Source organism: Plasmodium cynomolgi, chromosome 12 (genome assembly GCF_000321355.1).
Source record: "Plasmodium cynomolgi strain B DNA, chromosome 12, whole genome shotgun sequence".
In the NCBI taxonomy this organism is placed as follows: domain Eukaryota; phylum Apicomplexa; class Aconoidasida; order Haemosporida; family Plasmodiidae; genus Plasmodium; species Plasmodium cynomolgi.
Genome location: NC_020405.1, coordinates 214,694 through 226,216, shown reverse-complemented (window position 1 = coordinate 226,216; position 11,523 = coordinate 214,694). Strand labels below are relative to the sequence as shown.

The window sequence follows — 11,523 nt, the reverse complement described above, 5'->3', positions numbered from 1 at the left end:
AAAAAAAAAATAGCATAACATACGGCACGATCAGATAACTAAACAAATAACGGATGCAATGTAGGAGGAGAGGCATCAAAAGGGAAGATATAACCATGCAGTTTAACACAAAAAAAAAAAATTCAGTTGGTCAAACTTAAAAAAAAATAACGACAGAGTAGCGTAAAAACGCGCGAGGCATTCTGTCTGGAAATTTATTAATCGGCTCGCGACGTGACGAAAATTTGCCAAAAATCAAACACTTTTAAGCATAAGATATTTTGTTGCAACGTAACGAACGCTTTGAACAAGCATTATTTTGCAGAGTGTTAAAAGGCTTCGCAATTTTTATGACTACTTGGTTGGTCTGTATTTTGCTCACCGTTCGTCTGGCAAATCGTTATGCTTTTTGCAGTGCCGTCACTTTCCTGCTACTTTGCTGATACTTTGCTGATACTTTGCTGTGCTAACATTTTGCGTTTTTTTTTTTTTTTTGCACATGGCTGACTGTGCAGTAAATTGATAAGATATAACATGGGGCTGCAAAGTCTGTGTGAAAATCGAAGGAAGGCGATCTCGTTATGCGCATACGGCGAAGCATAAACCTGCTGGTCCGGATGTATTGTATAACTAGTTTAAAATTTAATATTTTGAAACACTCGCGGGGGGGAGAGACACATCGACTAATCAGCGGATAACCCCATTGTGTGGGTGTGGTTCATCGCTTTTATGGTCACACGTTTATGTTACATGTTTGTATACATTTTTTTTTTTTGTTTCCCTTTGTATTTACACGAATAAGGCCATTTACATGCACGTGGCCCCTCTGCGCGGCGCAAATGTCATGAAAACACACTTAGCGCTTTTGGCAAATATCTTAAACGCAATGTTTTTAACTCACGAAATGTGAGGAAAAGGGCAACGGGAAGGGAGATTTTTATAAGAGCTACTCGGAAGAAAAGTTGTGCGCGATGTTTTTGCCTTTCTGCCCGATTTTGCAGAGAGGCTATTAGCAAGTGAGGTATTTTGCCCTACATACCTTATGCCCTTAGCGAATGTGTGCATTTTTTTTTTTTTTTTTTTTTTTTTTCGCTTCTCTGCATACTATTTTTGGTTTTTTTTTTTTTTTTTTTTTTTTTTCCCAATTTTTACCCCAACGTTGAAATATTTTCAGGTGACGCGCTTTATTTGGGCACGGTCAAATGGTGGAACTATAATTTGACCGCTTTACTGCTTTTGTAAAAATATCATCGATCCGGAGTAAATGTTTTTTTTTTAAATGGTAACAAATTTACGTTTTCCCGAAAAGACCTTAAAAGTTGAGTGTGTTTGGATGCGTCGCGAATGATTAAGCGTTATGTTTACTGGATCGCGTCCCGACCACATGACAAAAAAGGGAAAAAATGCAGCTTTTGAAAATGAGAAGCTTCCAGCATATGTGCATCATCGCGTCATTTTTGTTTCTCCCGAGTAAATTTATCACTTTGTAAAGCCTTTGGAGGGTGGGTATGGCCAACTGAAAAGTGCTACAACGCTCTAAACGGGGGGGAAGGGATCATCCCCAATGTGTTACTCGCCCACGTATATGCAGCGACTTCCTTTTTAATTTCGCTCTCAGAAACGGATTAGCCTTTTCGTATGTCATTATTTTGTGCACGCTGGAGTTTGTTTCGCCCGTTGGTTGTCTTGTTTGTATTTGCGTTGGCGTCCTTTTCTGTTTCTGTTTCTGTTTCTGTTTCTATTTCTATTGCTTTTTTTTTTTTTTTTTTTTCCACCGCTTGTTAATTAAACTTCTTTACCAATTAGGCTACTCAACAAAAATGTGTACCAGCGCGTTGGCATCTTTGTTCTTTGTAACAGTCGGTCCGACTGCAGATAGCCTCCTCAATCTAACGTTACTTAAAAAGTTAACACAACATGGATCAGCGCAAGGAAAGAAGTAACAATAGGGTAATGTATGCTTCTCCCGTCAATGGCATCTGTTTTGAAGCGCATCGTGGGCATGACACAATGGGGGCATCATCCCCAAGGGACTCTTATCATCGTATGCATGTTCCCGCTCACAGAGCATGGCGAGAAATATATGTACCTACCCCGCATCGCCTAAACGGATCCAAATTTTAGCGCATACATAAATGTACGTAATATAACGAATGGGGAAAAAAAAAAAAAAAAAATACAATACAGTACAGTACAGTACAGTACAGTACAATACAATACAATACAATAAAAAGGTGAAAGAAAAACTTCTCTGATGAGATGCACGAAACCTCCCCACCCCCCCTACCTTCCCCTGGCAAAAAACACATTTAAGTAAAATGCGAACTCAGATTAGGTTTTTTTCGCATCCCTGTGAAAAAGGAAATCTTCAATTTTTTTTGTGTGATATGATTTCTCCCCCATTATTGTTAGTTAAATAATAGTATAAAAAAAAAAAAAAAAAAAAAAAAAAAGAATACAAAATGAAATTAGAGGGAGAAAAAGATGAAAAGAAAAAAGATCAAACGGAAAAAAAAAACATTTCGCAGAGGATGAAGAAATTGTGTTCTATCCTGAACAGTCCTATTATCGACATAAGTACGTGAAAGAGCAACATGGCTAGATATGCATATTTGTGTGATCACATTGAGGGGGAGGGGGATGTCCTCACGTCTGTGCTAATTACTTGCACGTAGTCAGTTCAGTGACATCCCGTAGAAGAAGTGCACCTGAGTGGATACCTGTGCGTTTCATCTACATCGAATGAACCTGTAGCTTGTGTGCGGTTCTTCCGCTGCCTTTGTCCCTGTCTGGAGAGGAGAGTGCTATTCGAGGGAAGAAAGGAGGGAGGAGAGGTTCTCCCCCTGGCGCATTCCCAGCCGTGTGTGCTCGTGTGTGCTTTCCTCAAATGGGGGCACTTTTTTGAGACGTATCTGGAGCTATCACAAAGAGAGCTCCAGGCATTCACTGGGCATACGAGAGTCCCCCTACCCCTCCGTCCACATGCTTCATTTTGCCTGATTATTTTTCCCCCCTTCTGCACAGATGAACTGAAGAACATCCTATGGGGGGGAATATCCGATGAGATGGCCTTCGACGTGCGGGAGAACTGCTGGAAGCTAGCACTTGGGTACCTACCCCTAAATCGAGAAGATACAGATAAAGTATTAAAAAAAAAAAGAGATGAATACGAAAATTTGAAGAAAGAATATTACTATAATAAAAGTAAATTATCGGAAGAAGAACTGAAGATTTTACGTCAAATTAAGGTGGACATACCAAGAACGAAATCCTGTTACAATATTTTTAATAATAAAAAAATTCAGCAACTAAGCGAACAAGTATTGTTCATATACTCTGTTCGACATCCAGCTTGCGGATATGTACAAGGAATTAACGATTTAGTGACTCCATTTTTAATCGTTTTTTTAAGACCGATAGTTTTAAAGAAGGAAATAAATTCTGATGATATAGACAGAATATCTGATGATGAGTTGAGGAACGTTGAATCGGATTTGTATTTTTGTCTTTCGAAACTGCTAGAACAGATTCAAGATAATTATACTTTTGGACAACCAGGAATTCAAAGGGCAATAATAAAAGTTAAAGAAATAGTAAAAAGAATCGATAATTCTTTGTTTAATCATATTTACGAAAATAATATCGACTTCATTCAGTTCTCCTTCCGATGGGTGAACTGTCTTTTGTTAAGGGAATTTCCCATAAATATTTCTATCCGATTGTTAGATACGTATATAAGTGACATATGTGACATTTTCACCGATTTCCACCCCTACATTTGCGCCGTTTTTTTAGTTCACTGGTCTAAGTACTTAAAAGAAATGGACTTTCAGCAGATGCTCCTTTTCATGCAGCGCTTTCCCACGCAGAACTGGAAGATTCAGGACATCGAGTCCATTTTGTCCGAGGCCTTCGTTTTGAAAAACGCCTTCCAATCCTCCCCCAAGCATTTTTCCTAGTCCCCAGGGGAGGTGAGCTGCGAAGGGGTAAGCCGCGAAGGGGTAAGCTGCGAAGCTGTTGTGCTGATTAGCTGCGAAGGGTAAACTGCGAAGCTGTTGTGCTGATTAGCTGCGAAGGGTAAGCTGCGAAACTGTTGTGCTGATTAGCTGCGAAGGGTAAACTGCGAAGCTGTTGTGCTGATTAGCTGCGAAACCTCTCCCTGTCATATCACATTGGAGCCAAGTGGGCGTGTCACCTTTCCGACGTGCGTTCGGGGCGAGCATGTGTGTCCCCCGCACCCGTATATACACGCATACAACTCAAAATCTCTGGCAAACACATTTTTCAACCCGCGGAAGGGGGAAGCAGAAACCATTAGCGTTTCATGCGCGTCTCCCATTTTAAATTAAACTGAATTAACATTTTTTTTTTTTTTTTGACTGTACAAAATTTTAATAAAACGTACAAAAACGCCTTCGTCAATTAGCATCATACCGCTAGCTGGTGCACGGGATAAAAACGAATCGTCATCATTTTAAAAGTCGAAGAATGAGAAGAGCTTTTGATCCACGCCCGCCACACATGCATGGCAGGGCGGTCAATACGCTTCTTCCTCTGTGATGTTTCCCCCTTTTATTCGTCTTTAATAAAGTTAATTTGTTTTCCAAAAATGTGAGCACATAAAAGTGCGGCAGCGCAGGGGAGGGAAACACGTTCAGATGCTCGCCTCTCCTGCGTGTTGGCATGCGTTCCTTTTGCGTGCACGCGCGTATGAGCATGTGTGTCTGTTGGTGTGAGCATCGGTTGGCGTGAGCTCGGTTGGCGTGAGCATCGGATGGCGTGCGTATCTGCTGGTATGCGTATCTGCTGGCATGCGTATCTGCTTGCCCATTCGTGTACGCTCAGCTGCCACCCATTTCGCTACTCCCTCTGTGCATACTTGCGCCGCAACGCAACAAAAACGCGTTTTCCCGCTCGAGGATTTCGCGCCGAGGGGCATTTTTTTCGATTTGCCTTTCTGAATTTTCGTCACTTTTATATTCTGCTTCCTGAATTTTTTATAGTGTGAAAAAATTTACTTTTTTGGCTGCGCATGCTTGGCCAGACATGTTGAGCGAGTTAAGCGATAGGCACGAAATTTGAAGCGTAAAGCGGAAAAAAAAAAAAAAAACAAAGAAGACGCGGAATGCGCAAAAGAACAGACGCGAAAAATACATGGTGCCCCCTCTGTCAGACGTAAACAAAAGTGTAACCACGTATGGAGAACCTGCGTAAAACGGTTCCCTCCTGTTCAGCAACACTTCCGCATTTGTAACATTTAAAAAAAAAAAAAAAAAAAAAAAAACAACACAAAAGGGAAAAGGTGGTTGGTGAAAGAAACATTTCCGTGTGGATTTTTGGGCAGTTATCACGAAAATCTGTAGAAATAAAGGCGTTAGCACTTGTTCGTTGTGAGTGCAATTACGAATATGTAGTTACATGGGGGGCATTTATCCTCATCTACCCTTGCACACTTGCGCGCATATATTCATAGCTGTACGCACGAGGATAAGTACAAAAAGGAAATCCGTTTCTTTTTTATTCATCTTCCAAAACAGCTATATTATTTGACCCCCCCTTTTGGCTGTTACACCAAACTTGCCGTTCCCCCTCAAAGAGCATCCCATTTGTCCAAGTGGAAAAGAGCAAAATGAGTTTTAAGGAAAAGTTATACAAAAGGAAGAACTGTAATGAAGTCGTGTACGAGTAAGTGGACAGGAGGAAAGACTATGCACATGTGTAGGAGTACATGTTTTTGCTTCCTCGCATGATGTGTGATAGATTTCTCTCCATGTGACATGCACCCACTTGACTTCAAACCAAAGGGGCTATCGTTACAGGGAGTACAACGCATATCTGTTCGTTTATTTTTCTTTTCATCCCCTCTGTTTAGGGGTCAAGGAAAAATTTATCAAAATGTGAAGCCGAATGAAAAGACATTAAAGCCGAAAAATGGTACGTCGGAGGATGCTCAGTTATGGATGACATGGGGAGTAACCCGCATTGGGGAATGCCTATACGTGGAGTGCTCACCACGTTGATCACCACGTTGCTCACCATACAGCTCACCACACTGCTCATTCCTTCCCCCCTGTAGACGTCGACGAAAAATTGACGAAGAACCTCCCCTTCTTTATGAACAAGGCTGTGAAAAATGAGGTAAAAGAAAAAAGGAGATCCCCACGCGATTAGAAGAACGTACATGTGTGGATAGTGTGATGCATTCTGGTGGAGCCACCCCTTGGATGTCTCCTCTTCTGAACTTGCTGCAGCAGTGGGGGCGCCCCGTGAAGCGTCAACGTGCGCGCACACACGGGTGTGTATGTATATGTGCCTATGTATATGTGCTTATATATGTGCATATATGCACACCAATCGACTGATGCACTCCTCCCCCCCCACGCGCACTGCAGAAGAAGTACGACTTGCTGATGAACGTCAACGAGCGAGACGAAGACGTCGAATTCGTGACGAAGGCGATGAGCACTTATTTAAATGTGGGCGAGGCGATCAGAGTCCGATTGGCACTCTTGTACAGCACGGAGCAATTCACACTCTTTCGAAATTATTTGATAGCCATCAAGGAGATACTAAAGGGAGTTCTAACAATAAAAATTACGCGGAAGGGAAAAATAAAAAAAAATATATTAAGATTTAATCCTGGACATATAAGTATCATAGCCAATTGGTCAAGGAAGATATTAATGTATGATGAAATTACCCAAATTAATATCGGCAGTAGCTGTACCCCCGAATTGAGATTGTTTGAGAAAAAATATCAGGACACTTCCAACAGGCCCAACTATGTTGTGCTGAGGACTCTATACAGGGACTACAGTTTTTTGTTTATTACGGATGAAAAAATTTTAGTGAGAGTTAAGAGTGAGTCTCCACTTATAAAATTAAAAAATATGTTAAAAAATGCAAATGGTTTTGCGCAAAATGATGATTTGTACTTAAATAATTCCCAAATGAGGGAACTGAAAGATAACACTATTTCTACAACTGCGGAAAACTGTGAAGACATCAGGAGGGAGCAACAGGAGGAGAACTACGAGGGGGGACGAGGTAGCAGCAGCAATCACGCGTTAGCTAAGGGCAAACTGCAGGACGTGAATAATGTGAGCCAAGGATTTAAGTACTTTTTTTTGAGTGTACTTCGGAGCATCAAATCGAGGGGTGTTGACATGTACAATGAAGAAATCAAAGCGATAATTAAAAAAAATAATATGATTTTTTTTGACAAGTACGATTTTAAAAATTGGAAAATTAATTGTTTTTTCCTTTTCTGTCAAATACAGTTTGACATTTGTGGACCAGAAATCTGGTTCACCTCCAAATTTGACGAGATACTCTTCACGCACATGAATTAGGCATTTCCTTTTGCTCCAACGGCGTTGTCTCGTTTTTTTTTTTTTTTTTTCTATTTTTTTTCGTGTGGGAATGTATGAGTGTTCATAAAATGTTGGCATTTGTGTGTGACGCATTTCTCGCGGGGGGATAGACGTGCAAAAAAAAAAAAAAAAAAGGATTAAAAAAAACACCAAGTGGCAAATAAAAAGGTGCCGCTTTTTTTAGCAGCGCCCATGGGACACCTCTTTTTGTGTGCGCGAGAGGGACGACTACTCCTCGAGCTCTTTTGCCAAGCCCTGCTTCTTCATTTCCGCGGGAACGTTCCAGTAAATTATGCCTGCACAGTTTGGGGAATTCGTCGCCGCATTCGTTTTGTTACATTTTTTCGCTTTTGCCGTGGGCACTGAGCTGCGCGGCGCGTATGGCAAAGGTGTGCCTTCCGTTTGGTGCTCCCATTTGCGATGTCTTTTTTTTTTTGTGCCCTGTGCCTTCTCTGTTCCACCGTGAGAGCACCTGCCTAACTCGCTGTGCCTTACTTTCGTCCTTCGAAACCGATATGATGAAATGATTATCGACCGTGAACATGCATTTGTTTATGACGTCGTTGTGTGCATCTCCTGCGGGGGGAGTGGTTAGGCGGTGATGCAGCTAGGCGGTGATGTAGCTACTCGGTGATGCTGCTAGGCGGTGATGCGGCTGCTCAGTGATGCGGCTGCGCAGTGATGCGGCTGCGAAATCGCGAAAATTGCCGAGGGGGCCATACCGATGTAGAGACACGTGCACGTTTTGAATTCGTACAGCCGCAGCTTGCAGTCGTCGGAGCCTGCGTGTGTGGAGGGGTGTACAGATGGACAAGAGTTTGTTCCTCAGGCGGAGATGCCATTGCAGCCAAAGGGAAGAGATATTATATGTATATAGGCGATCCTATCTCCGTTCCCATTGTCGAGCCGCGGACGCACCTGTTATGAAGTACGTCCCCGTGTCGTCCATGTCGACCGTGAGGACATTGTGGAAGGGGGAATAGTAAAAATGCTTGCTGATCTCGTTTTTTATCAAATCGTAGTACATAAAAATGTTGTTATTTCCGCAACAGAGGAGGATGTCGTATTTTTTGTTCAGGCAGATTTGCCTATATCTGGCGTTGCTCGTGTCTATTATTTTTTTCACGAGTGTGCTTTCATCGATGTTGTAAATGGTAATGAGTCCATCTTCGCTGCAGCTGCAGAGCTGGGTGTGGAAAAAAAAGGGGGGGGGATGGTTGCGGAACATGTGCCTACTCTCTGAGCAGTGGAGAGATGAAAAAATGGAAAGCTTTATCACGGTGCACCAACGCGCGTCACTCATGCAGCGAAGAAGTGGCTAAGCGTTTGGGTGCATGCCTGCATGACTGCATAGCTGCATAACTGCATGTCGGCATGACTGCATAGCTGCACGACGACGCTGCTCCGCAGTTACATATTTTCCCCCGTAGAGGATGATCCGGTTGATGGCCATGGCGTGGTAACTCACAGTATTCACATTGACATATTTGCCGTCCTGAAATCTCCAAAACTTAATGTCGCCATGATTCCCAGCAGTGATTAAATCATAGTGATTGTGAAGCAGCAAAGCATTGCAGTAATCATAATGGGAGTTTAAAATAACTGTAACAATTTTCATATACTTTGACGTTAACAAATAAATATTATTGTGGACAGAGAGAGCAACGTATTTGCCATCTTTCGTAATTTGTATGCTGTGGCATGTCAAGTTTTTATTTATCTTATCGAATGTATCCCCATTGTTATTTTTTTTTTCCAAAGTGTGTGCAATTTGAGCTTCATGCAGCTTGTTCATTTTGCATAGTTTTTCTTTTTTATCTGTTGGTATGTTCAAAAATTTTCTATCGTAATAGACGAATTTTCCCTTATCTATATTTTTTAAAAAAATAATTTTTTTTTCGTAAAAATGCCAAGCCATTATGTTGTTGTGGCTACAGGTGTACATGATATAATTGTAATCGAAGGGGAAACATAGGTCTCGGATGTAATTGTTGTGAAGGAACATTAGCACCTTGTGTGTGTTATTGATGACGTCCATGACGTATATGACATTTTCGTGTACGCTGATATATAGAGTGGAGTCGTTTCTCATTTCTATGGAGTTGATGGATCCGTACAGCTTTGTTTTTCTCACGATTTTTTTTTCAGCCACGTCTATTAGGCTGACATAGCCGTCTCCGCTTCCTGCACAGGGGTAGGGGGGAGTATTGTTAAAGTGGAATGAATAAGTTTTGCTACGCGAAGCGGAGTGGAACAATGTGTGGAGGTCGCTTTATCACCCCGTCACTACACAATTGGTGCCCCTTTCCAGCCATTTGGTACGTTTGCCCACCATTTGGTACGCTTGGCCACCATTTGGTACGTTTGCCCACCATTTGGTACGCTTGGCCATCATTTGACCCCCCTCTTGGCGCACTCCCCGCCTCACCTGTCAGAATCGTGTTGTCACTCAGAATCTTCACCACATTTATCCCGTTGCTGAAAAGGTAATTCTCCGGGAGGATCTTCTCGAGTACCTTCGACTTGATGTTCACCACGAGGACGTCGCCTGTGAGTGGGTGGGACGCAATTCACCATCGAAGTGTCCACTTTGGTAAGCGGCTACTCACTAGCCATGTACACATCGACCGTTCACCTGAGAAGTGGCCACTGGCGAGCTGCCCCTTGTGAACTGCCCACTGGCGAACTGCCCCCTGCGAACTGCCCACTTGCGTCGCTGCGCCCCACCTGTCGTTGTCCCGAGGTAGGCATACTCATCGTTTTTCTTCAGCTCGAGACACACAAACTGTCTCTTATAAATGGAGGTGTTCACCTCCTCCTCGCTCATCAGCTTCTTCGTGAAGTCGTAGTAGCAGATCTTGATGCTGTTAAGCTTGGCTTTGTAAAAAGGGGAAAACAGAGGGAGAGTGACAGAGGGAGAATGGCAGAGGGAGAATGGCAGAGGGAGTTTCTCCACATGTTGGGTATGCTTAATGGGGGAAAGTCTCCCGCTAGCTTCCAACATGAGGGAAAACTAACATTTGCGGGACGCTTCGCGGACGAGTGTTCCGCTTCACAGCACAGGGGGGACGAACTAACCTATGATAAAATTGTTTGAGTTGTGGAAAAAGGAAACGTTCGAGTAGGGATAATCCGAAGAAGACTTGTAAATAAATTTCTGATTCTCAATTTGAGTCAAAATCAACGTTTTGTCATCCTCCCCACCGGACGAAAGTAAATACTTCCCATCTTTGCTGATCGAAACATCTAAAGTCCTAAACTTATGAAGAGACAAAATAATCGGATCCCCCTCATGATCAAAATTGTGAATATATATGTCAGAGATTAATTTACTTTCCTTACAGCAGCAGATATATTTTTGACCACCATCGACATATAACTTGGTGATTCTATTTTGGTCACTTTTAAAAATGATTCTATGATTATTCACCACGTCTTCTTTTATAATGTTGGTTCCTATGGCATAGATCATGTAGAAATGATAACGGAGTTCCTCCTTCTTTAATTGATAATAATTGTGATTGATGTCTATGCTCTTCAAATTGTAAACGCTTTTCAGTTTTTTTTTTTTTCATTTTCCTCAATTTCTTCTTGCTCTATTAGTTTTAACTTTTCTTGGTATGTTTTTTTGTCTATTTTTTTTTCCTGTCTTATGAGGATCAGGTTGTTCGAGATGGCTCCGTTGAACCCGATGTAGGACTCCGCGACGAGTTTCTTCTCCATCTCGGGTGGCTTTTTCGTTTGCAACTGCTTAGCTTTGCAGCCGCTTCACTTTGCAACGGAGTAACGGGGGGCACTTCAAGCGGAGGAGTGAAACCCCTTGGGCGCGGGCATTTCGGAGATCCACAAACCCTCGGGCCGCATCTCGGTGGGAATGCCTCCCGTGCCTGTTTCAACCGAAAAGAATAAAAAAAAAAGAAAAAAAAAATAAGTGCTATTTATATCGAAGTAAACAGGTTGACATTACCTCGTGTAGGTATATTTACACTTTGACGTAAGCAGAACATTCACCTGTAGAAGTTATCCCCTTAACTTTAATGTCAGTTGCGGAGTCGACAAAAATATGCACTCGCGTATCCGGATGGTTACTACAGTGCTTCTATTTTTCACTACGTGTTGTCCCCGTTGAGGAGGAACCTTACCGCGTTCACAAAGGGAGGAAAAAAAAAAA

At 42.3% G+C, this 11,523-nt stretch overlaps 3 protein-coding genes across 3 annotated transcripts; 2 read left to right on the top strand and 1 right to left on the bottom strand.

The window, feature by feature from the left end:
• Positions 1-2,441: 2,441 nt before the first annotated feature.
• Positions 2,442-3,938, top strand: PCYB_121520 (TBC domain containing protein; the record flags this gene model as incomplete). Its single annotated transcript, XM_004223483.1, has 2 exons — positions 2,442-2,556; positions 3,004-3,938. 2 exons carry the CDS (start codon positions 2,442-2,444, stop codon positions 3,936-3,938), a joined length of 1,050 nt encoding a protein of 349 aa, XP_004223531.1.
• Positions 3,939-5,608: 1,670 nt separating this feature from the next.
• On the top strand, positions 5,609-7,331 carry PCYB_121510 (hypothetical protein; the record flags this gene model as incomplete). The annotated part of the gene is made up of 4 exons (XM_004223482.1): positions 5,609-5,664; positions 5,852-5,913; positions 6,056-6,117; positions 6,405-7,331. 4 exons carry the CDS (start codon positions 5,609-5,611, stop codon positions 7,329-7,331), a joined length of 1,107 nt encoding a protein of 368 aa, XP_004223530.1.
• Positions 7,332-7,580: 249 nt separating this feature from the next.
• On the bottom strand, positions 7,581-10,824 carry PCYB_121500 (hypothetical protein; the record flags this gene model as incomplete). The annotated part of the gene is made up of 8 exons (XM_004223481.1): positions 7,581-7,719; positions 7,814-7,928; positions 8,075-8,134; positions 8,271-8,538; positions 8,767-9,536; positions 9,781-9,900; positions 10,080-10,229; positions 10,431-10,824. The coding sequence occupies 8 exons, from the start codon at positions 10,822-10,824 to the stop codon at positions 7,581-7,583; spliced, it is 2,016 nt and encodes a 671-aa protein (XP_004223529.1).
• Between the last annotated feature and the right edge of the window lie 699 nt (positions 10,825-11,523).